A 26,650-nucleotide genomic window follows, 5' to 3' on the forward strand; every position below is an offset into this window, starting at 1 on the left:
CCTAGAATCACAACCAACAAGTTTGCTACCCTTAATGTGAATATTAAGCCACACAATGTGAATATTAAGCCACACTGTGGCTTGTGAAAGCGTTTCAATTGTAGGCTACGTTGATTATTAAATAATACAAATAATAACGTGCGCTGTGCTGCGCTGGACTCTGCGCCTGGAAAATAGCAGATCTACAAGCTCACAACGCGTCGCGGATGCGGGCATTGTGAGCTTGTAGATCAGCGAACGTCACTCGACACCTACTAATACAGGTCTATTGATATGCAAATAGGCTTGTTTCTTTGTTAAACAGTTGTCGAGGTGTGAACTTTGGGGGGTGCGAGACCCCGGCTCAGAAAAGGTTTGGGTCGTCGGGGGCGCACGACCCAAGACCACTGCAACACTGTTCCACACTGCGCTTCGGAAACATGAAGAGGCGCATTGGATTGTTACATCAACTTTCGTGCCTGAATTTATTGGCGACCAGAATCAGCAATGTCGCATAGTTGATAACGTCTGTATTCACTGGCGAGGCACTATGTGCATACCGCCACCTATAGGATCAGGATGTATAGTGCTAGTGGTCTCCAGGGAGGGAGAATCTTTGCCAATGTGAATGCTGCCCAGCGTGAACCAGCAACCGTTTTCAGAAACAGTTCTAATCAAACGGATTGCAGTGTGAATCCGCCCTTAGAGCATACAAGGGCAGGCCCCAGACCATGAATGCAGTTTTCACTATGGTGAAAGAAATGCAAACGCCCTCTTTCCATGCCATACCTGAAGGCAGCATTCAAGAGAATTGCCTTGTCCAAACTCTCCTGAACTTGAATGCAGCAGCGTCTTATGTTGAAAGAATTGCCCTGTCTGTGTAGAAATCCATGCCGTTACGCCACATCTCCAGTATTCACTTGACTATGCTTAGTTCAGTGTGCAATGAAAATAGCCGACCTCGCGCCGCGCTGCGACGCGTTGTGAGCTTGGAGGTCTGCTATTTTCGATGATTTCACCAAAAGGCCTTTTTTAGAAATGTCAGCCCCTGCCTCTCTAACATTCTCCGCACGTCCCTGACAGACACAAAGGAACTACCCTACCTATCTGAAAACTAGGTGGCTCTCGTGAGCGCACACGCGCACACACAAACACACTTCACAGTCCTTGACCACTTGTATGTGTCTCAATCTTTCACTGCCCCCCCTCTACCTAATTCTGTCTGTCTGTCTGTCTGTCTGTCTCCCCTTTCTCTCTCTGCAACTGTGAGTGTAAAATGCAATATACACATACACAAGCAATAAATACCACACGCACAGACGCGCGCGCACACACTCACACGCACACACACACACACACACACACACACACACACACACACACACACACACACACACACACACACACACACACACACACAATATTGTATTTTGGGTGGGTGTCAAGCTGTTCAATGAGGGGGAAAGAGAGAGAGAGAGAGAGTTTTGAAGAAATAAATATATTCATCTTCATATGCGTCTCGGTTCTTAAAAAATAAATGAGAAACAAGTCTAAAGAAGAACTAATGAGACAGAATGAAAAAAGTCTAAAGAAGAACTAATGAGGCAGAATGTAAAAGGGCAAAACGATGATTCATTCATTCATTTATTCATTTATATATTTATCAGTCCAGTCACGGAGAGCTTCCCAAAACACTGGCAGAAAAAAGCGAAGCAAAAAGATGAAGATATATACAGTACACTGTATATATAGCCTAATGATACTTTTTATATATTTGGTATAACTCTGTAGCATTGCTGTTCCAACGTAGAACATATTGGGAAGCAGTCATATGGGGTGCCCGCTGGCCTACCGGTCCAGGTGCACACCAATTAGCCAAGCTCACAACCCGTCGCGGAAGCGACACGTTGTGAGCTTGCAGATCAGCCACTTTCGGCATGCAAAGCGTCGTACTACGAAATATAAGTCAGGCTTTACTTGGGAGATGTGTGTGTGTGTGTTGGACGGACGGACGGACGGACGGACGGACGGACGGACGAGGTGATTGCACAAACGCCACAAAATAAACATCCAATGCAAGGGACAGTGGGCTAGTGGGGAACACAGCGCCGAGCTATACGAGCTCCCTTCGGCGGTGTCCTATCACAGGGGTTCCCAAACTTTTTTGTCTCAGGGCACCCCATAAATACTTTTTTTTTAATCCAAGGCACCCCTACATTATAATTTTCACTCCCAGCACTAGGCCTGGGGCGGTATCGACATTTTGTTACCGCGATTACCGTCTTCCCATTTACCGACGGTACTGCGGTAATTACCGCACCCCCGTATCTATTAATTAAGGTTCGGCGATAAGCCAAAATATTGCAATCATCTTCCCTAAGACACAGCCTGACCGCCCGAGTTATACTTCTCCGTACAGCACAGCGGGTATGGCTTTGAAAGGAGCAGATCTACAAGCTCACAACACATTGCATCCGCGACGCGTTCTGAGCTTTTAGATCTGCACTGTCGGGTTACCATAGTAACGTAGGCTAGCTAGTAGGCTTTTCAGACACAAACAGCTGTGTGAACAAACCAGAAGAGGAAGGGTAGTCAGATCGTGTACAGTGATTCTGTAAACTCACGTCACGTCTCAACTCTCAAATCGCAGTGATTGAGTGCTGCTATATACAGGTTTTAGTTACAAGACTTGACAGAAAAGGTTATAAAATCTCCGACGCGCCGCCGAACGGGCACAACGTGCGACGCGATGGAAAAAGTAAAATAGTTTCATTTTCGGCTTTAGTCCACGCGGCCCGCGCTCCGCCAGTAATCCGTATGAATAAAAAAAGATATGCCACAACACAAGGTATGTATTAACATCCTTGTGTCGAGTGGATTACAAAGAAAGTTTACGCTGCTCTGTACTCCTCTATGCAGGCAGGCAGCTGCAGGAGTGACTGTCTGTGTCTGAGTGAGAGTGACGTATGTGGCTTCCAAACTGTGGTACACGGCCCAGAGCAGAGCGGCATGGAGCGCATGCGGTCGTCGCTTCTCCCGTTTTAAAACTCGCTTGTTTTCCAATAAAAAATAGACTTTTTTTTGTCTTTTTTTACCGCGGTAAGCACACTGACACCGCGGTAGACCTCGGTTTACCGCGGTACGGCGGTTACCGTGTCCAACCCTACCCAGCACCTTATATTTATAGCATATCGTTGTTGTCGGGTAGAAACCTTGTATGTCCAAAACCCGTCTGTTTTGTATTTATCATCTAAAAAATGTACTAAACTAGTGAAAACAGCAGATCTACAAGCACACATTGTAGATCGGCTGTTTTCACTAGTTTTGTGCGACAGTCTTGTATGATGAAGCAGGGCTTTGCTTTACCAAAAGACATACACATTTGAAACTTGGAGATACGAGGTGTCTGCCCGACAGTGACGATATTTTAGTGATTATGTTGCGAGGAAAACGTTGAGATAATAGCCATTTTGGTTAGAACTGACTGAAAATAACTTTGTACTTCAAGTTTAAAATGATACTAAATATTTTTTCAAGTGTTCAAATAAATTCCAAATATTATCAAATAATCTCGCGGCACCCCAGGGTGCCCCGTCACCCACTTTGAAAACCCCTGCGTTAGAAGAGACCTATACGAGCTCCCTTCAGCGGTGTCGTATCACTTTCAGTACGACTACGAGCGAACGATCAGCGTCGCTTCTGCAAAAACGAAAGCTGACGCAGACCGACACACACACACACACACACACACACACACACACACACACACACACACACACACACACACACACACACACACACACACACACACACACTCTAGGAAAGGAGAAATCAAGAATCGAGAAGAGACAGACAGACACACACACAGGCAGAGAGGGGGAGGGAGAGTAAATCAATTTGTTAAGGAAACGCTCATATTCAATTAAATAATGCAAATTATGCAAATCCATCCTGATTCCTGTGAAATCCTGTCAGTCTCGCTCCGCCTCCACACAGAGTTTATGATCATATTTACACCTTACAGTAGAACCAAATATGATCTTATTTACACCTTACAGTAGAACCAAATATGATCTTATTTACACCTTACAGTGGAACCAAATATGATCTTATTTACACCTTACAGTAGAACCAAATATGATCATATTTGGGGCTGTCACGATTATGACATTTTACATGACGATTAATCGTCACTCAAATAATTGCGATTAATGATTTAATTGTGTTTTTGTCATTGACAATTACATTTCTGTTTGGCTTGTAGGCTTTGAGGTTGCACATGGCAGATATGATCCATAATCTAAATATACAAAGAAATGAAGGACATATTTGACAACTTTATACTTTAAAAAAGAGTGTAAATTGTGGAAAGAGTGTAAATTGTGGAAATAGCCGATCTACAAGCTCACAAGCTTGTAGATCTGCTATTTCCACTATGTTTTACATGTTTGAACATAATAACATTTTTCAACATGTAAACGATTAATAATTGTGATTATGTCAAATAATTGCAATTATGTCAAATAATTGCGATTAGACGATTATGTAATAATTGTGACAGCCCTAATCATATTTATACCTTACAGTAGAAGCAAATACGATCATATTTAAGCCTTACAGGGTTGACTTGGAACTAAATGGACCCTCCATATGATCTTATTTACACCTTACTGAGGGTCCATTTGGTTCAGAGCTTTGGTCCAACACCTACACACATCTCTGCTGTCTGGACAAAACCAGGAACCAGACAACTCCTAAATGAACATTATTCAGGAAATGTAAAAACACCAAACAGCTCCAGAGTTGGGAGGTTTCTACTGCTTCTCATGGGTTGAATATTCTTCTAAACGACACATGAAGAAAAACTCATCATAAAACCTGACAGATGATCTACAAGCGCCACATTTAGAGCTTGTAGATCTGCTATCTTGGATGCTTTAGTTAGTGTGACGTTTCAGTATGGTCATGTAGGGCATGGGTCTTCAACAGGGGGTCCGGGACCCCTAGGGGGTCCTCAAAGTTACTACATTGGGTCCTCCAAATCTTTGTGTGAAATAGAGCTCGACCTTGGCTCTGATGCAGGCTCGTTTCTAACCGGCAGAACCTCTGACGAATGTCTGGTGGGACTCTTTCAATACTTAGCCCGTTCTAACCCTTTGGTATATATTTCTCTACTAAGGCCCATTTTCCACTGGCCCAACTCCACACCACTCCACACCACACCGCCCACTTGTGCCAGGTTTTCCACTACAAGGACCTGGGTAGAGTGGTGTGAAAGTGGTACTAAACAGGGTACTAAAAAGTATCCACTCTAGAGTAGGTCTGAGCTAGGCCAAATAGGGCCAAACACTTCATAATGACTGATCACTCACTGACTTTGCATTTAGACCACCAGGATATAGTTGTAATACATGATAATAGATACTATTGTGTTATAACCACTATTATAATCTATTATAGTGTATTTTAATTATCATAGTAATACATTAATACTTTATAGTGTATTATAATCACAGTTATAATCCATTACAGTGCATTATAATTAGGATAGTTGTAATACAAATTTATATTGTATTATAATCACAGTTAAAAGGGTCAATTTGTTTCTTACCAATAGGGGTACCTTTTTGTAATGGAAAATGTAGATATTTTTATGTGGTGCGGTGTGGTGTGGTGTAGTGTGGTGTGGTGTGGTGTGGTGCTAAAACTGCAGTCGAAAAGGGGCTTAACTGCCAGGGTTAAATCCTGGTCTACAGCTGTCAGTGAATCCCAGCATTGTCAGCATTGTTTGAAAAAAAACATAGAATATGATGTGTCACCACCCTCCACCAGGTGGTGTCTAAAGACCTACAGGGGTCTCCTACAGTAGCTCATCGTCTAAAATCACTAAAGACGTCTAATTACAATTTACCATGTAAGCCCTGCAGAGGGTTGTGAAAGCGGCCCAGTGCATCATGGGAGGTGAACTTCCATCCCTCCAAGAACTATTTGACAAACGATGTGCAGCCAAAGCGAAAGGGATCCCAAAAGACATTTACCAACCCAGCCACAACATGTTCAATGCCTGCAGTATGCGTGTGTGTGTGTGTGTGTGTGTGTGTGTGTGTGTGTGTGTGTGTGTGTGTGTGTGTGTGTGTGTGTGTGTGTGTGTGTGTGTGTGTGTGTGTAACTGAGGCAGTGTGTTTGTTGGCAGCATCGATGCAGAGGAGAAATCACAGCTGTTTGTTTTCTGGAATGCAGCAGATGCTGAGTGTGTGTGTGTGTGTGTGTGTGTGTGTGTGTGTGTGTGTGTGTGTGTGTGTGTGTGTGTGTGTGTGTGTGTGTGTGTGTGCAGGGGCGTCACACCAAATTCTGGGCCCTGGGTACAAGGATTCACTGCGGGCCCCCCAAGCATGTTAACTATTGAAAAATAGCAGATATACAAGCTTGCAGCGCGGCACCGTAGATCTGCTATTTTTGAAAAATCGTGAAAATGTGTGCAAGAAACCTATGTCAAGGACCCCCAAGATGATATGTATTTGGCCACGGACCCCTCGCTTAAAAAATACATATATTCAAAGATTTTCACACATTTTCACAACTTTTCAAAAATAGCAGATCTACAAGCTTGCAGCGCGGCACTCGGTGCCGCGCTGTGAGCTTGTATATCTGCTATTTTTCAATAGATAAAGTTATTAGGGCCCCTCCACCTTGGGCCCCAGTAACTAAGTCCCACTTTCCTACCCCTTGTGACGCCACTGTGTGTGTGTGTGTGTGTGTGTGTGTGCGTGTGCGTGTGCGTGTGCGTGTGTGTGTGTGCGCGTGCGTGCGTACAGTATGTGTGTGTATGTACGTGCATACCTCTTCAGGTTCAGCAGGGCCCAGGGGATCCCGGTGGGGGTTTTGAATGCGGGGAGAAGCTTCTCTCCTAATTCTATAGCCTTCCTCGCAAACACCTGCAGAACACACACACACACACACACACACACACACACACACACACACACACACACACACACACACACACACACACACACACACACACACACACACACACACACACACGCACACGCACACGCACAGAGAGAGAGAGAGAGAGAGAGAGAGAGAGAGAGAGAATGTCATCCCGTCATTTTTAATGTCTTTGCAACAGTGTTAATTTCCTCGACTAAGATGATAAATGTTTGTCGACTACCTTTTATCACTGAAGAAAACTAAATGAAAACTAAGCTATGACTAAATACACTGACAGTTTCATCAACAAATAAAATACTAGACTAAAAGACTAGACTAAAATGTTATAGACTAGAGGGACTAGTGGAGAAGAGATCCAGTAGAACTAAGACTAGTGGAGAAGAGATCCAGTAGAACTAGGACTAGTGGAGAAGAGATCCAGTAGAACTTCATAAATTAGGCGCAGGAAGAATGACATAGCCAGTTCAGGGGGGAGGTCTAAGAGGTTGGCGGCGCGCCCCCAGGTGGGCGGAGTATTATATTCCGCCCCCCACTCAGAGTATATCTAGGGTACTAACCCTACAGTGCTTCAGTTGCTAAACTCAGCGCTGCAGGACACACACAGGTGCCACACCTGTTGCTGCTGGAAGCTGTGCTGCTGCCCATGCACCGCTCCGAGAGGGTGCCTAACTTGGCTGAGTATTTCTGGCTGTTCCTGCTATCTACTATTGCTTATTTCATGTTCTTAGCTGCCAAACTAACTTAGTTAAGAAGCTGTGTTCTGGCCAGGTTGTATGGGAAGGTTGAGGTTGTTATTCTGGTAATCACTGAATGCTAGAAGCTGTGTTCTTGGCCAAGTCGCATGGGTAGTTTTGAGATTGTTATTCGGGTAATCGCTGAATTCTAAAGTTTCAAGGTCCATATTGTCTTGCTAAAGTTGCTGGTGCCCCAGCTGAATTCTGTACTTCAGTCATGTTGCTAAAGCTAATCTAAAGGTGCTACGGGCTTGCTAACATGGCTAAATGTAAACTCAGGATCATAGAAAGTGGGCTGTGGCTACGGGCTAAATGCTAACTTATTTGTGCCCCGGTGGGCCTTTACTGGGCTACCATGAGTTAAGGTAATCTCAGTCGCTGGGTTTGTCGATGATAGCGACAGTGTTTTTGCGACTGCGCGGGCCGTATCGGCTAGCATGGAGCAACAGGTTCAATGTATAGTCAGCCAAGAGCTAGCCGGGGCTATTGCTAGCCGGCTACTCCGGTAAGGATGCTGTTAGCTGGTAAAACAACGTGCTAGCCATGTCAAGGCATAGAGCGGCGGCCCCTCGTGATAACGTGGCCCCGTAGCAAGTATGAAACACGCCAGGAGGATTCAGTTTGTAGGCTGTTGTAGGTATCGGCAGCATTTACCTAGCATCCGAACTAGCCGAGTTCATGTCAAGCGGTGGTTTACGGCATGACGTCGTCAGCGCATACTAAACGCTGGGGATGGGATATGTAGTTCGCTAGCATGTCAAGCCAGCTGGATTCCGTGCTACAGTCTAATGTGGCAGTCGTTTGTTGCTAATGCTAATTTAAGGTGCTTATGGGTTTCGCTAACGTTGCTAAAGATTAGCGGCTGTCCAGGCTGGGTTCAAGGCAAGGATTATGGCATAAATGTTGGGTTCGTTGTTGTGGTAAACACAGCCGAGGTCTACTTCTAACTACTGCTTCATCAAGGTAATGGTGCTCTTTCCAGCTGAGTTTGCATACTACAGATCGAGACGGGAGCAGTTGCGGCTCCTGGCTAACGCTAAAATAACTTCTTTGTGCTTGGCTTGCTTGCGACCGTTCGCTAAGGTTAACTCAGTTGCTTGTGCTTATCGGGAACAGTGGTGTATTTGTCGGGATCAGTGGCGTATTGGTGTATTTTGTCAGCCGTATATGCTACTGTTGAGCAGCGTTCCTTCCTTGCAGTCAGCCAGGGGCTAGCTTTGCTTGTTGTTAGCCGGCTAGCTTTAACTAATGTAAGGATAGCTGTTAGTTGGTAAAACACAGAGCCCTAGGATGGAGAGTTGCGTCACTCCCGTTCACTTCATGGGGCCAGGTCTTCTGCGCACACATCTATTGGCGTATAGTGACAAACGGCGAACCGGAAGTTTACAAATGCATGGAAGTCTATGAGGTGTAAAGTGACAATGAACCACGTGACCAGCGCTGTTTCTGACCCCGCGGTGACACCACTCTCTGATTATACTGCTCTGGTAAAACAGCTTGCTAGCCATGTTCTAGGCGCAAGTATGGCCCCGTCTGAAAACGTTGCTCTATAAACAGCTGCTGCTTATGAGGTGCTAGTTGCTATACCTTAGCAGTTACTAAATGGTTCCTGTCGCTTGTATGTCTGCGTGGGCTCCTGGAAGGAGGAAAACCCGCAAGCTCATGGGTGCCACAGTTTACGTGCAAACAATGTTTTGCGTCCGCTAACGCTAGGCGTGCTGTCTGTCTTGACGTCACCAGTTGAACTCGCTAGTGCATGCAGGGAATCGTAGTCTTCTCTAAATGCTTGGTAGCTCCACTCAACCTGCGGCGGCGTGCTAGCATAACTGCTAATAATTACAGCTAAGGCTGATGCTTGTAAAAATGCTGTATCATGTTTTCTTTCAGCTCATGCTAAAGCTAAATACTTGTTGGTTGCTAACATTCTGTCTATTATTTCAGCAAGTTATTGTTTCTACTGCATGTCAAGCTGTTACCAGGGTGTTGAGTGTTTCCGCTAACATGTTGGCATTACTGCTCCAGTATGGCAGCTCCAGGCTAAAGTGGCACAGGCTCAGCTAAATCACTTTCTTAACAGCGTCTCGCTGCGGCGGCTAAGGGCGCGGCTAACACCAGGTCTATGTTGTATTTTTCAGGTTCCTAACCCTAACATTATGTTTATTTTTCAGGTTTCCTAAACATGAGGTTTATCTTTCAGCTTCGGGCTAAAGCCGACGCATAGCGACAGCTACAGCAGGTCGTCATTGCAGCGTCGCACGGCAGCTGCGGGGTGTTTCAACTGCATGTTAAGCTGCTACCAGTGCTTCAGAAGTTAAAGGGATTTAACTCAAATATTTGTTTCAAACTAAGGCTATAGTACCGGGTCACACAGCACACCGTATGTCCTAGCAGTGTTTCCGTGGCCGCCGCACTGGCTACAGTTCTGTTTTCCTTCAGCTCATGCTAAGCTAATACATACTGGTTGCTATTCATCCTGTTTATTTCAGTTTCAGGCCGGAGCGGCTGCAGGCTCACGGCTATGACAGCAGGTTATCATGGCAGCTTTGGCTGCGGGTCCCACTAATCATGTCATGAAGGTTATGTTCCTAGCTTAGTCGACTGCTGTGTGCGGCTGGGAGTCCAGTCGGGAGTCGGTCGGCACCGCGGAGGGTATTGTTGCGACGGCGCAGCTGCTTCCGCTGCTGCCTTGGGCCAGCCGGCCCTCCAGCCTTCCTGACTTCCCGGCGACCCGCGAGCCCACGACGGAGGCGCGTAGGGCTCAGGCTCAGCTTCCGGGGGAGCGGCACACTGACACCGCCGTCATGCCGCGAAGGAGCAAAGGAACGCCAGTTCTAGCGCCAGCGGCGGGAGCCAGTTCTCTCGCCAGCGACGGCTGCCCCGGAAGCACAGCGGAGCCAGACTCTAGCAGGTAAATAGCAGCGCATTTGCTTGTTCGGTTCCGTCAGGGTGCAGTCGCTCTAAGCTGGGGACTATACGCATATCGGTTGGGCCATGTTTTGGCATTGCTTGACTTCAAAAGTCAAGAGCTGGGTTGTAGAGTTTCTTATGTGTGCGTCAGCAGACTCTGCAGCAGAACTAACGCACTTTTCCATTCTGTGTCTCCATGCCGAAACACCTGGCTGCCCGCCCGATGTCTGCCCCAACGACCCTCTGTTCCATGACGCACGCTGGTTCGCCGCGAGTCTGAGGGGGCAGGGCCAGAGTGAAGGCGTCGCGCCATCCCTCTACATGCCACATTCCCTGCGGCGCGGAGTAGTTTCGGCAGTGGCGCCCCTGGCGCGGAGCAGCTCGGCGGCAGCACTCCTGGCGCGGAGCAACTCGGCGGCGGCTCTCTGGCGAGGAGCACCTTCAGCAGCGGCGCCCCCGGCGCGGAGCAGCTTCGGCGACGGCGTTCCTGGCATGGAGCAGCGGCGGCGCTCCGGGCGCCCTCGGGCCTCAGCTGGTCGTCAGCAGCAGGCGTCCGCTGCATCGGATGCAGCAGGCTGGGTTCCTCCGTATGCAGCGGCGGAGGAGCAGTCAAGCGGCGTGGGAACGATGTGAAGCAGCCCGTGGTTAATGGACTGATGGGGCCGAGGCACGCAATCAGTCACGCGTCCCGTGGAGGACGCTCAGGTTCAGAAGGTCGCATTATGAGGTTCTGTTTCGGCTGTGTGTTTATTGCTGCCCCTCACATGTATTTTATATACAAGGCAGGGTGTCTTTAAGGTTATAACAGTATAGTTACTGTTATGTTCAGCGTATACCTTATATTTGTGGGTTTTTACGTGCTGCCTCTGCTGCACTTCACAGGTCTTTAATTAGTGTTATATCTAGTTGCTCATGCCCACTACAGCATTGCTAAAGTACACTAGAGCTACCTTTCTTATCATTGGTTGGCTTTAGGCAAGCTGCTAATATCTAATACTTTGGTACTAACGAGTATTCCTTGCCTGCTCATTCTAGTATCAATAGCGCTCTAGAGTTCTGGAGTTAGCAAGTAGATATTTTAATTGCTTCAGCTCAGCAGTAATTGCTAAAAGAAAGAACGTCACGCGGAGGGACGGAGCCCTTCGTATAATGGTGTTCTCTTCTGCAAAAGCAAGGTGTGTTGGGAAGGGGGAGAGTTTAATAAAATGTATAAGTTGCTGCATAATTCAGGTAATTAAAGGTGCTGTATTCTGAGTATGGGGGCATAGTAAATGTACGCTATAGTGTCAGTTTAGTTATTTCGCGCTTCTGGTCACAGCAGTGTCCAAGCTGTTAGGTCCGCGGAAACAAATCATCGTCACCGTTGATTAGGAGTCTTATGGATTCTAAGCGTTGCGTGTGCTGGGGGAGGACCCGCGTGGGTCCGTCCTTTTAGAATCCATAAGCCACTCTTGGGTTCCGCTTGTAGTATAGATTATGCTGCATTTATCCATGCGTGCTGCTCATATTATTATGCTGCCTGCGGCTCATGTCCTTATATGCTGCTGTAATTGTTTAGGACTGATCATGGATTCGGTGCGTTGCGTGTTTTGGGGGGTTAGGACGCCGTCCTTCCTTCTTTGGGGGTCTCGGATCATGTGACCGCGTTGAGCTTCAGTCACGTATAGATGATTATAGCTTAATCATTTATCGTGGACGCGGCACATGATCCGTTAGCCGAATCCATCGCCAATCTTGATGCTGCGCATGTAGTCTAGTTATGCTACATATTCATGCTGCTGCTTAGGCTATAGGATGCTGCTGCTTAGGCTATAGGATGCTACCGTATTGCTATATATATATTGCTCATATGTCTCTGCTGCCTGCTATATTGTATGCTTCCATTCTTGTCAATAAAGTCCATTCAACCTTAATGATTTGCCCCCTGAAATTAGGCGCAGGAAGAATGACGTAGCCAGTTCAGGGGGGAGGTCTAAGAGGTTGGCGGCGCGCCCCCAGGTGGGCGGAGTATTATATTCCGCCCCCCACTCAGAGTATATCTAGGGTACTAACCCTACAGTGCTTCAGTTGCTAAACTCAGCGCCCCACCTCCTTCCCCAACTCCACCTCAGGATTAGGCTATCCCCTTGCTGGGGGTCTCGGATCATGTGACCGCGTTGAGCTTCAGTCAAGTATAGATGATTATAGCTTAATCATTTATCGTGGACGCGGCACATGATCCGTTAGCCGAATCCATCGCCAATCTTGATGCTCCGCATGTAGTCTAGTTATGCTACATATTCATGCTGCTGCTTAGGCTATAGGATGCTGCTGCTTAGGCTATAGGATGCTACCGTATTGCTATATATATATTGCTCATATGTCTCTGCTGCCTGCTATATTGTATGCTTCCATTCTTGTCAATAAAGTCCATTCAACCTTAATGATTTGCCCCCTGAAGTGTCATTGGTAACACTGGCTCTGTTTGAGCAGAATGGAACAGAGCCTTCATTAGTATCATTGGTAACACATGGACAATATTTATTCACTCATTCTGAACACAACTGTTTGAAAAAGTATATTCCCATTCAAACGGCATATACCACCACTCCAGAGCCGAACAAAAGAATATCCCATTCAGAGCTGTTTACACAATCATTTGTATTATTCTGAATGATCAGTCATTGTGAATACAAGTGCATATAAACCTTCCCATGTAAACACAGACACTGACTCTGTTTGAGCACAATGGAAAGGAAGGGCTCTTATGCAATACCACTATATATCGTCTGTCTGTCTTTCCTCTCTCTCTCTCTCTCTCTCTCTGTGGGACCTCTAATGTAATGGGTTCAGCGCTAACGTAATGTACTCACTGTGTGTGTGTGTGTGTGTGTGTGTGTGTGTGTGTGTGTGTGTGTGTGTGTGTGTGTGTGTGTGTGTGTGTGTGTGTGTGGGTGTGTGTGTGTGTGTGTGATTAATGTCTTCAATAACAGGGGGGACATTTCGGGGGACACAGATTAAACCGCTCAGGGACATAAATTATACCCTGAGACCACCAAGGTCTCGCGCGCGCACACACACATACATACACATACACACACACACGCACGCACACACACAGGATGTAGAGCTGTGAACATGCACCGCATCGCGCTTGCAGATCTGCTACGGGCATTGATTTATTAACTCACCGACCGCGCCGATTAAAACTCGTCTTTTCCGCTTCACTGCCCAGGTTTTCTTACCTTTTACCCAGCACGCGTGCGTGTAGATCGTGCACGCCGGTCCACGGATGGTGTGTCACGCGTGTGCACGGCATTCGCCGTTACAAAATAAAAGTAAGAGCTACGAGCCTCCATGTTTTCTCTGTAAAGAAATGAAAACCGGATGCGGTTGTTGAGAACCGGTTATGTCCTAGTCTCGTGAGGCCAGACTGTTGCCTTCGCGATTTGGGCAAATGCTCCCGGCATACAGTCTGGCAAACGGATATAGAAACGACGAGTGCGAGATAAAGCGGATGTGACGCAACCGCTCCCTTGGTGCAGTAGCAATAACATGTCCTACTGGAAGCGTTATGTCTCTTTTCAATATTCCTGGGGCGTTATTTCGTCTTTCTCTGGTGTTATTGGTGTTATACCTCCATGATGTTTTCAAACATTTTCTTAAACTATACACCCATAACAAGAATAGGCCGCTCGAATGACTTTGTCTGAGCTATTGGGTTTCTGTTAAGTTTCCAATGGGACTACAGTTCAGTGCAGCAGTGGCTACTTCCGATACTCGCCGTTCGGGAGCTGCCGGTCCAGACTCTATATAGCATTCGGAGATTGTGGAATAGTTGGTGCCGCGAGATAATTTGATAATATTTGGAATTCATTTGGACAGTTGAAAAAATATTTAGTATCATTTTAAACTTGAAGTACAAAGTTATTTTCAGTCAGTTCTAACCAAAATGGCTATTATCTCAACGTTTTCCTCGCAACATAATCACTAAAATATCGTCACTGTTGGGCAGAAACATTGTATCTCCAAGTTTCAAATGTGTACGTCTTTTGGTAAAGCAAAGCCCTGCTTCATCATACAAGACTGTCGCACAAAACTAGTGAAAACAACCGATCTGCTGTTTTCACTAGTTTAGTTCATTTTATAGATGATAAATACAAAACGAACGGTTTTGGACGTACAAGGTTTCCACCCGACAACGACGATATGCTACAAATATAAGGTGATGGGAGTGAAAATTACAAGGTAAGGGTTCCTCGGATTAAAAAAATATTCATGGGGTGCCCCGAGACAAAAAAAAGTTTGGGAACCCCTGATTTAGAATGTTGATGCGGTTTTAGTCCCAGTCTTTTGACAGACACTTGTGTGACCTTTCAAACAAATAAAGAAAGCCACAGTTTCTCGGCGGGGTGTTAAGTGTTGCTGTCCATTGTTTGAACACTCACGTCTCTTCTCGCTCACAAACATTCAATCACGGATGTCCGAAGTTGGGCCCATACAATTATATGTATTTCTTCACATAATCTTTGAATACTTATAAACCAAAAGCAGCCTGTGGTCTCAGACCAGTGTTGTTTTTGACAGCAAATCATAGTCTTTTGAATAAAATGTCATTTAGTTTTAGTCATAATTTAGTCACCTGAAAAGTATTAGTTTTAGTCTAATTTTAGACGACTAAATATCTTTTTTGGAGCGGTGAAAGCGCTCCCAATAGACAGGTATGTCCGTGGGTGGCTGGCTGGCTGGCTATGTGGCTGGCTGGGTATGTCTGTAGCCTGGCAATACCTTGAGTGGCCACACAAGTTAAAGGAGGGGCGCTGTTGTGCAGGCACAAAACACACACACACACACACACACACACACACACACACACACACACACACACACACACACACACACACACACACACACACACACACACACACACACACACACACACACACACACACACACACACACACACACACAGATTCACCGCTCCACTTCGAACCGAGGTTTGATTTTTTTTTTTTTTGGCAGGCCTTGACGGCATCGTAATGACTGATTTTACACTTTTTACAGTTGATTTGATTTTACAGTTTCTGTGCTGCAAATAGCAGATCTACAAACTCACAACGCGTCGCGCTGCAACACGTTGTGAGCTTGTAGATCGGCTATTTTCAGCACGCAACACCTGAGAGCAACCAAACATAAAATTACTATATTCTCCACTAGTCCCTCCCTAACGTTTTAGTCTAGTTTTTATTTTGTTGACGAAATTGTCAAAATATTTAGTCTTAGTTTTAGTCACCACAGCTTAGTTTTGGTTTAGTTTTTATTTAGTTTTCTTCAGTGAAAAAAAAAACACAGTCGACAAACATTTTTCGTCATAGTTTTAGTCGAGGAAATCAACACCGTCTCAGACCATCTCAAGAGGCTTGGAAGAGGCATGAAACCACGTGACTTCCATAGGGAATGATTTGGATTCCACTCTCCCCCCCTCATCCCCCAAGGACAAGGAAAGGACAGGTGACCTTAAAGGGATATTACACTTTCAAAAAACTTTTTGTCATTGTATGGTCTAATCAGGCTTGTATGAACACCCTGAACAATTTTTAGTTTTCTTCATTCAGTATTTAGATATTTGATGTAAAAGTTATCTGGCCCTCCAGGCCCAGGGCCTCTCCCCACACACACTCATTGTAACTTCAAACTCCATTTTAACCATGATAGATTCATTAAAAATACCCATTATTTTTTCTGGTGACTCAAACTACCCTCCTAATACGTGAGCAGGCCGTGTTTTTTCCATAACGTTTTTCATGTATTTTTAATAATTCTTTGTGAAAATGGAAAAAATTAAATACAATAAAAATATATAAAAAATACATGAAAAACGTTATGGAAAAAACACGGCCTGCTCACGTACTAGGAGGGTATTATGAGTCACCAGAAAAAATAATGGGTATTTTTAATAAATCTATCATGGTTAAAATGGAGTTTGAAGTTACAATGAGTGTGTGTGGGGAGAGGCATGGGCGTGTCGGGCCTGGTAACTTTTACATCAAATATCTAAATACTGAATGAAGAAAATTAAAAACTGTTCAGGGTGTTCATACAAGCCTGATTAGACCATACAATGACAAAAAGTGTTTTTGAAAGTGGAATATCCCTTTAACTCATACCCTGCCAAAAAAGACGTTTTCTATTATAAAAACGTCTTTTTAACTATGGACCTCCCTGCCAGACGTCTTCTGGACGTCTTTTAAAAAAAATTATTATTATTATTATTATTATTATTTTTTGGAAAACATTTTTTTTGAAAAAAAAAAATTTGGACCTCCAACAGTGTACTAGCCATGATCGCGATCGCGAAATTGCATGTTTAACCCCCATACCAACCCCATCTTTCAAACATGGCAGCCATGTTTGTTTACAAAACATAAGGGCTGCCTTCTCCTGAATGCCTGAACGGATTTCCAAGCGGATTTTTTTGTTTGAAAGCTGTGAAAAGCATGCACATGCATAGTGCATGATCTGTGCACGAATGTGTGAACCAGCGTGCACACTATTTTTTCAACCCTTTGTTGGCGAACCGGCAATATAAGAGGTCCCACTTTAAATATGGCACCGAAGAAGTTAATGTGTGTCCATGGCCTCAGGGTTCATCTACCATTACTAGTCATCACTAACCCTTAATCAGTCCATCAAACAGGGGAGGACACCTCTCTATTCTACCCTATGTTATCCTCTACATCCACATTCCACCTGTATTCTACTCTATTTATTAGGGGTGCACCGATCCAGGTTTTTAATATTTCGATCCGATCCGATATATTAATTTGGGTATCAGTAGCCAAAAAAAAAAAATCTAGTACGGATGCCCCCCGAGCGTCTTTCTAGGAAGGTCCTCGATGCGCGTCCCACTGGGAGGAGACCCCGTGGCAGACCAAAGACCAGATGGAGGGATTATATCTCCAAACTGGCTTGGGAACGCCTCTGTATACTCCCTGAGGGAGTGGAGGAAATTGCTCGGGATAAGGAAATCTGGAGGTCTCAGTTGGAACGGTTACCCCCGCGACCCGATTCCAGATAAGCGGTTGAAGATGGATGGATGGATGGATGGATGGATTCAGTTCAAATAACAGAGTGCAGTCTGTGCAACTAAGTGCAAAATGCAACTCTTTATATAAATTCTTCAAATAACCATTAAAAGAATAACTATCAATAACATTGGTCATCCTCTGTATCAATAACTGTATCAATAACACTGATCATCCTGTATCTCTACTTCCACCTCATGCCATCAGGGTGAAGATACAGAACCCTGAAGTGGCACAAGGTTGGGTTTAGCAGGAGTTTTGTCTCCTCAGCCGTTGCTGCACAAAACAATCTGCCCGTGGATAGGATGGTTTTCTGTGCATAGTAGAGCCCTGATGCAGTGTTGATTTGTTCAGCAAATTTTGATTTATTCTTAGTCTTTTGAATAACACACCATTTAGTCTTAAGGGCTTTCCATACTTCGACCGAAACCGAAGATTTCGGTCAAAAGGTTCTTTTGATGTCCCTGACTCCCTGGGGACTTCTGAAAAGCATTAGACCGAATATGAGTTCGGAAATTTGCACGTCGGAAAACACAACTCACCGAACATTTTGGTCGAAGTATGGAGAGGCCTTTAGTCCTGTCTTAGGCGCTCTACAGACGGGCAGCGGTTGCCGATTGGATCTGTGGGGACCGCGCCTTCTTATTTAATAGGCTAACACGGCCAGGTCATCATCACTTGAGGATGTAGTTTCCATCGTTTTATTTGTTTCCCCGTCTCCGTTCTCCTCTCTCCTCTCTCTCCTTTCTTCTCCTTTCTCCTGTGGCTCCACAGGCAGATATCACCCCCTCGTTTTTGCACGAATTATGCAAATATTATACGCATATTCGTGGCGCTTTTTGGTGTGTATGGAAAAAGGCGAATCGCGAATGCTTCGCCTTTTTGGTCTGCTTATTTGCGACGCTTCGCTAATTCGCCGGTGTGTACGGAGCTTTAGTCTTATTCTTTTGGGATTAGTATTAGATTTTTAGTCTTCGTCTTTTAGGATATGTTTTTTAGGCTAAATATAACCACATAATTCTGAACAAGTCATTGTCTTCTACTGCATGTTACTTGGTCAAAATAAACCATACATAAAAGATGTATTTGGCTTTCATTTCATGGCAGTCACATGGCAGTGATAATTTTTACAGCCATTAGTCTTAGACTTAGATTTAGTCTTAGTCTTTCGAATAACAACAATTATAGTCTTAAGGTCTTTGCATTTGCGTTTTTCGGGCCGAATATCGGGGTGAATTTCGGAGTGCATAAATAAAAAGAAATTAACCTCACTTTATGTCAATCACGTTTGCACACTGCCACCCGTTTCGTATTTATTTTCAGACAAGGGTAGATTTTTTTTCGATTTTCGCAAGTGTCGCCACTGGGTCCTTTTCTTTCTCTCTCTCTCCTCTCTCTCTCCTTGGCCTGAAAAATGCTTTCGAGGATTTCGTATTTCCAAAACGCAACGAGAAAGCGCAGTGCAGTCTGCAACCAGCTTTAGTCTTAACCCATTTAGGCCTAGAATTATTGAATGCTTTAGCTATAGAAAAATAGCAGATATACAAGCTCACAGCGCGGCACCGAGTGCCGCGCTGCGAGCTCGTAGATCTGCTATTTATGAAAAAAGTTGTGAAAATGTATGCAAATCTTTGAATATATGTATTTTTAAAGCGAACGTTTGTAACTAAAATTTTGCTTCTGGATGGTCCCTGGAACTAGATATTTTGAGATGGGGGTCTGTGGCAAAATAAATATCATTTTGGGGGTCCTTCACATGAAAAGCTTTGAGAACCACTGACATAGTAATCTCTCAAGAACAGAGCTGAGCTCCAGTTAAGTGAAAAGGACCTTTTCTTTGACCATGGCTGGCCAGATTGCTGACATAGAAACATAGGTTTTTCAAAAAACCTTAGAAAGGATTCTGAAGACACTTATAGAATCGAGTAAAAATTCTAATTTTCACGATTTTTCAAAAATAGCAGATCTACTGTACAAGCTCACAGTGCGGTTAATTTTAGTCTTTTAATGAGTGTTGTTTTAGTATAGTCTTAGTCGACAAAATTAACACTGCGCTGATGATCCGTCTAAGTGATATGTTGTGTTAAATGGTTGTATTCATATAGCAGGCAAATAATATCAGAATAAATACAAATCACATGAATAGAAAATGACTTTGACACAGACAGACATACAGACAGACAGACAGACAGAGAGGGGGGGGGGGGTGAAGACAGGTTGTTCTATTTCCTGTAGAACACACACCATTATGTTTACCCTTCACAATGTCGCACGCACGCGCACACGCGCACACACACACACACACACACACACACACACACACACACACACACACACTCTTCCATCAGGTTAAGTGAGTAAAATGACCTGATTGTGTGTCTCTCCAGATTTCAACAAGTTCAATGTGTCCCTGTGTGTGTGTGTGTGTGTGTGTGTGTGTGTGTGTGTGTGTGTGTGTGTGTGTGTGTGTGGCTGGACAGCTCTCTAACTAAGACAAATGTTCCAGCCAGGCAGAGGGGCACACACACACACACACACACACACACACACACACACACACACACACACACACACACACACACACACACACACACACACACACACACACACACACACACACACACACACACACACACAAGGGGTTTCGTTGGCTAAACAGACTCAGTTGCGACCACAGAAATACATCTGAATATTAAAAGCCTGTTTTCGGTTGTTTGCATTTGTTTTCTATTTTCAGGCATTTGGGGAAATACGCAAAGGTCATTTTGAACAAGCGAATCATCCAAATACGATGTGGTTAGGGCATTCATGAATAGCGATTTTTTTGTATTTGAATTATTCGACCTCAAAGTATTTGAATAGTCGAATATTTGACAGGACTGTCCAAACTGTCAAATATTAAGTAAGCAAGAGGCGAACATTGTGAAAATAGCCGATCTACATGCTCACAATGTTGTGAGCTTGTAGATCAGCTATTTACAGTATAAGCGACCGTCAGGCAAAATCTGTAGGAGAAGTGTCCAAAAATGTGTTTGAGAAAAATCAGCCTGATGGTGGCGCTAAATGGGACATAAGTAAATACTTATCTGAAAACACAAATTGACAGGAATCCAAAATACACTGATGATTGTGCTGTCAAACAATGAAACTATATGGAATCTATGAAGGGTTGTGGGGGTCCCTGCTTCATCTCTCTCTCAGCTAAGGGGTCCTTGGCCTGAAAACGTTGAAGACCCCGGCACTATGATCGGGAGATAAGCGACCGTCAGGTCACATGTATACACAAATAGGCCTGTAAGTAGACATACTGTGTACCGCTTTGCGTGATTTTAGGGCAACATCTTTAGGAGCAGTGTCCAAAAATGTGTTTGAAAATAATCGGCCTGAAGGTGGCGCTAAATGGGACAGATCCATGTTGATGACATGACTGTAGAGATACTGTGTACCATTTGCGTGATTTTAGGGCAAAATCTGTAGGAGCAGTGTCCAAAAATGTGTTTTGCAAGAATCTGCCTCATGGTGGCGCTAGAAGAGGGGCATGTGAGAAATGAGCGGTGGAGGTTGTGGTTTGGCAAGCCAAGGAGTGTGTGTGCAATGTTTGGCATGGATGGGGGCAACGGGGGCGAAGATATGAGTAGGGGAAAAGTGTGACGTGACGGACAGACTGACAGACAGACAGACTGACAGCCGGTGGAGGTTTTGATAGTAACTGCTACAAAACATACGTTAAACAATTAAGACTTTGGCTACTGTAAAATAGCTGATCCACAAGCCAAGGCACGCACGTGCACGTGCGTGTGTGCGCGCGTGTGCGTGCGCCAAGCTGTTAAATTTCTGTCTTCCCAGACCCTTCCTGACAACTCAGCCATTGTGTATTCTACACACACACACGCACACGCACACACACACACAGTATGTATCAGTAATTCCTGCTGCGTAGCATTTGGTCCTGTGAACAAATCAATGTTGGCCAGCGGGGGCAGCGCTGAGCAGTGAGCAGCATGGATAAGAAGGTCACACGCACACAAAGAGATGCACGCACACACACACACACACACACACACACACACACACACACACACACACACAGTCACACACACACACACACACACACACAGACACACACACACACACACACACACACACACACACACACACACACACACACACAGTGGTGGAAAAAATACTGACTTTTTTACTTGAGTAAAAGTATCAATACTGCATTATAGAAATACTCTGTTACAAGTAGAAGTACGGAATTAAAAATGTACTTAAGTAAAAGTACAAAAGTATTGACATCAATAAGTAGACGACTTAAAGTACCAAAAGTAAAAGTACAAAATGTTTGAAAATAGCCAAGGTATAAAGTATGACTAAAGTGTTTTATGTATGTTTTATAATATTATAATTTATATTCGCAAAGTAACTAGTAACTAACGTTTTCAAATAAATGTAGTGGAGTAAAAGTACAATATTTAGATCCGAGAAGTAGCGGAGTCTAAGTAAAAGTATAGAAAATCGGAAACACTGTACAGTGCTTAAGTAAAAGTACCTAGTTACTTTACTCCACTGCACGCACGCACGCACGCACGCACGCACGCAGAGTGTTATCATCTGTGTTCAAGCATTTCTTCTGAAACATTCCTGCTATCTTTTGCTTTCATTTATGTATTTGTTCATGTAATTTCTCCAAAAAATTTATTTCACGATTTTTGTAACACATTTCGTTCACCCGGTGTCAACATCCTAATAGTAATCCTGGGCTCTGCTCTCCCTCTGCCAACCTGGGGAGAGCCCCGAACTGAGCTCATGCTTCCTTCAGTGCATGAGGAGTGAGCAGGCTGCTTCTTATCACCTAAACAGGGGGGGAGAGTTTCCCCGGTTGGACGTAGCGTGTGGAAGGAACACATTATTCCAACTAGGGTTGTTCGATTAATCGATTTTTAATCGTAACCCGGTTTTTTTCCTTTGGAAGATTTAAAAAAATGGAAATCGTAAAATCGATTTTCACTTTAATTAGGGAAATTCTTACTCATTGGAGCCTTGCACGCGCAAAAAGTACACAGCCCCGTCCTCCTAAAGCAGGACGACAAGGTCCGACACCAAATTAATACTACTTTCTATCTGATGTGTAATTTCTTTGATGCGCGTTTAGCTAAACGCGCGTCAGACTGAGCAGAGTTCACCAACGCACTGCGCTCACTCGCGATGGTTCAAGCAGCAAACAGAACAAAACGCTGCTGAGCTGGTAAACTTACTTACTTGTTGTAGTTTGAAAGAAGCGTATTAATTCTGTGTTACCCACCTACTGACTGTTGTCTACTCCTAGTCCTACTGTCCCTGTCACTGTGTTAATTTTGCGTCGGGAAGCGAAGCGCTTCGCCTCCGTTTACAATCAGTCAACATCTCCGTGCATGAGTGGTGCAGGGCAGGGGCGTAGCCAGGAATTACATTTTGTAGGCGAAATGCCTACCAAAATGCCTCACCAGCCTCCAAGAGCTGGCTTGTTTTGGCTGTTTTGTCACTCACTATTGATAATGAAACACTAAGGACGCTAAGTTGTATGTGATTGTTGCACAACTAAAGTTATTATTATTAATACCCTTATTGTTTTATTGCATTTTGATATTTGGCTATATAGAAAAAATCAAAAAATGAAACAATAATGAAAAAAAAAATCATTTCCTTGCATTTTTTAAATGAAAACAAAATAGTTGAAACAATGTATTATTCTTTTAACAAAAAATCGAAATCGAAATCGAAAATCGGGATTTCAGAGAAAATAATCGAGATTTTATTTTTTGGCCATATCGAACAACCCTAATTCCAACCAGTTACTTTCCCCTCCATCAGGCGCCCCGGCTGGCCAGGGGGAGGCAGTATAGAGACCAGAGCCGGTTCTGGCCCCACGGGGGCCCTAAGCATGATTCTGCTATGGGGGCTTCGCGAAAAAATAATAATATTTTTTTATCGTTTTTTAATCCATTTTATAATGGGTTTAATTCTGTTTTTTTTAAAAATATAAATAGGCCAAATTGCAGAATCGTCACGCAATGTAGCATCAAATCGCCTAACATAACAAAGGACTGGACAAATAGATGCCTTAATGGTCCACGTCACATTGATATAAACCAGTATGCGCACGCCGGTCGGCACCAAATGAACCCCACCGTTCATAGGATGCAATGGATGGCACTCGTGTTTAAAAATGCATTCCATCAAACTTTCAGATGCCGTTTTTCTCCCAGTGTGGAGGAAGAATGCGTAGGATTTTTACTGTAAATTCTCACTCTTGAAATATATAATCCTTAGTTTCTGTTGATTGTAAACAATAATAGCGATTCAAAACAGTTGTCCTTCAAACCCCACCTCTATTCACCGTCATCAGAACAGAGGGAGCGCTCCTCTTGATCACCCACCTGATCCACTGGATCACCATGCGTCTACAGCTCGCCCAGCTGCAGTCCATGAAGCCTAATTTATGCTCTGTCCTGCGACGGTGTCGCGCGCAGACCTCCAAGCTCAGAAGGGTTGCATTGGTGACGCGATGTGAGTTTGTATATCAGCTACTCTTGACGCGGAACACCGTTGCGCAATGAAGTATATATCTCTCGATAAGGGCGCTCCCATGGGAGCACCTCACTAGCACACAAGAGGAGGTCGAATAACCAGTGCTCCCCAAAACAACAGGTTTGGGGATCTGTTGGGAATTGATTACACGATACAGTCAGCTGTGCATTCAGTCTCAATGTTTGTAAACAAATAATTGGTCTATACCCCCAAATAAGCATAGATGAGGGGGTGAGGATCTGGCGATGATCTGAAACATAGTAGGCTATATAATTTGTAAATATACATATAGCACTAAATCCTCCGCCTCCCCCCCAAAGATTATATATAAATGAATAAATAAAAAACGACAACAACAGGCAACATTTTTTTGCTATGTTTGATTTGTTCTTCTCTTGTTTAAATACAAAAAATAAAACTTCCCCATAGGGGTGCTGGAGCACCTGCAGCACCATAGTTCCCACGGCTATGGCCGGAGCCACCGTCTGTGCCAAAACATCACATTCACTTGCACTTTCAGCTGCAGCTTTCACCACAGTTTGATTTGATCTTTGCTTAGTCAATTATGAAGGGATTTCTAAAATTGTCTCCATATTGCTTGGGAAGTCTACTTCGCAGAAAAACGGCTTTTGCGATTCGCTAATCGCGAGATTTCACTTCGCGATTTCGGTTTGAAAACGATTAACCGTGCAGCACTAGTTCTTTTCTGCGGAGGAGGGGGCGGTGGGGGCCTTTTTGGTCGGCGGGGCCTTACGCAGTCTGCGTAGTCGGCGCTGATAGAGACCAGGATTATTGCATGTTTTTTGTGAGGGTACCTGCTCTTTTTAGTAATTTATTGATGTTATTTATTAGGGGTATATTGATATAGTAACTGAATCGAAAATTACTATTATATGGATATGCAAACATCAAAATATCATACCGTTTGGCATTGTATCGTTATTGCATCGTATCGTTTTACAATGCAAGTATTCCGTATCGAATGGTTTTGCAACGCAAATAATCATTGTAGGGATATAAAAAACAACATTTTAAAGAGATAAAAACATTTAATGTAAAGACACCTACCTCCTTCCCAGACAGGTAATATGCAGACAACAGTCCTCCAACGAAACGGATGTTCACTTCAAACACCGACACCTCTGTGTTCTAGAGAGAGAGAGAGAGAGAGAGAGAGAGAGAGAGAGAGAGAGAGAGAGACAGACATCCATTTAGTTACCAACCATTGTTGTTTTTGACAGCAAATTTTGATTTAGTTTTAGTCATATTCTTTTGAATAAAATGTCATATAGTTTTAGTCATAATTTAGTCACCTGAACAGTTTCAGTTTAGGTCTAATTTTAGTCGACTAAATATCATAAGATTTTAGGCGACTAAATCTACAGTTGAGTTAGTCAACTAAAATGTATTTTGGCAGGCCTTGATGGAATCGTACTGACTGATTTTACACTTGGTTGCATGCTCAAAATAGCAGATCTACAAGCTCACAACGCATCGCAGCGTGGCGCGTTGTGAGCTTGTAGATCGGCTATTTTCAGCACGCAACACCAGACAGCAACCAAACATAAAATTACTCTTTTCTCCACTAGTCCCTCCTTAACGTTTTAGTCTAGTTTTTATTTTGTTGATGAAATTGTCAATATATTTATTCTTAGTTTTAGTCATCAAAGCTTAGTTTTAATTTCGTTTTTATTTAGTTTTTGTCAGTGAAAAGTCGACAAACATTTTTCGTCATAATTTTGGTCGACGGAATCAACACTGTTACCAACTCTCCTTCATTTAGCTGAGGACCACCTGGAATCCCCTCAAGGACCACTGGTTGTAGACCAGTGGTTCTCAACCTTTTCAGGCAGTGACCCCCAAAATAATCATATTTGAACTGGGGACCCACCAAAATAATCATATTTGAACTGGGGACCCACCAAAATAATCATATTTGAACTGGGGACCCACCAAAATAATCATATTTGAACTGGGGACCCACCAAAATATTCATATTTGAACTGGGGACCCCCAAAATAATCATATTTGAACTGGGGACCCACCAAAATATTCATATTTGAACTGGGGACCCCCAAAATAATCATATCAAAATCAATCATCAAAATAATCAGAACTGGTTATAAACCATCTCTGTGCGAAAGGTATGGCTCCTTCATACCTCCAAAACCTGATCAACCCCTACACCCCCACCCGTTCACTTAGATCAGCCAACACAGGGATGCTGACAGAACCCTCGCTAAAAGCCCCAGGACAAAAATCCACTCGTCCGAGACAGTTTGCCCTCCTGGCCCCCAAGCTGTGGAATAAACTCCTTGTCGCACTTGGAACAACGGACTCACTCGCTAGCTTTCGCCGTGGACTGAAGACTCACCCTTTCAGGCTCCACCTAAACCCATAGCACTACTGAAACACTCAATGACCATACATGAAGATAGTTAG

At 44.1% G+C, this 26,650-nt stretch overlaps 1 protein-coding gene across 1 annotated transcript in view; it reads right to left on the reverse strand.

The window, feature by feature from the left end:
• man1a1 (mannosidase, alpha, class 1A, member 1) overlaps nucleotides 1-26,650 on the reverse strand; it is a 111,802-nt gene that overhangs the window by 25,766 nt on the left and 59,386 nt on the right. Inside the window, exons 6-7 of the mRNA XM_080745366.1 lie at nucleotides 25,277-25,357; nucleotides 6,820-6,914 (exon numbers count right to left, since the gene is read on the reverse strand). Coding sequence (XP_080601492.1) covers nucleotides 6,820-6,914; nucleotides 25,277-25,357 — 176 coding nt within the window. The remainder of the gene's footprint in view (nucleotides 1-6,819; nucleotides 6,915-25,276; nucleotides 25,358-26,650) is intronic.

This window comes from Nannobrachium achirus (genome assembly GCF_963921795.1).
Source record: "Nannobrachium achirus genome assembly, chromosome: 16".
Taxonomy (NCBI): domain Eukaryota; kingdom Metazoa; phylum Chordata; class Actinopteri; order Myctophiformes; family Myctophidae; genus Nannobrachium; species Nannobrachium achirus.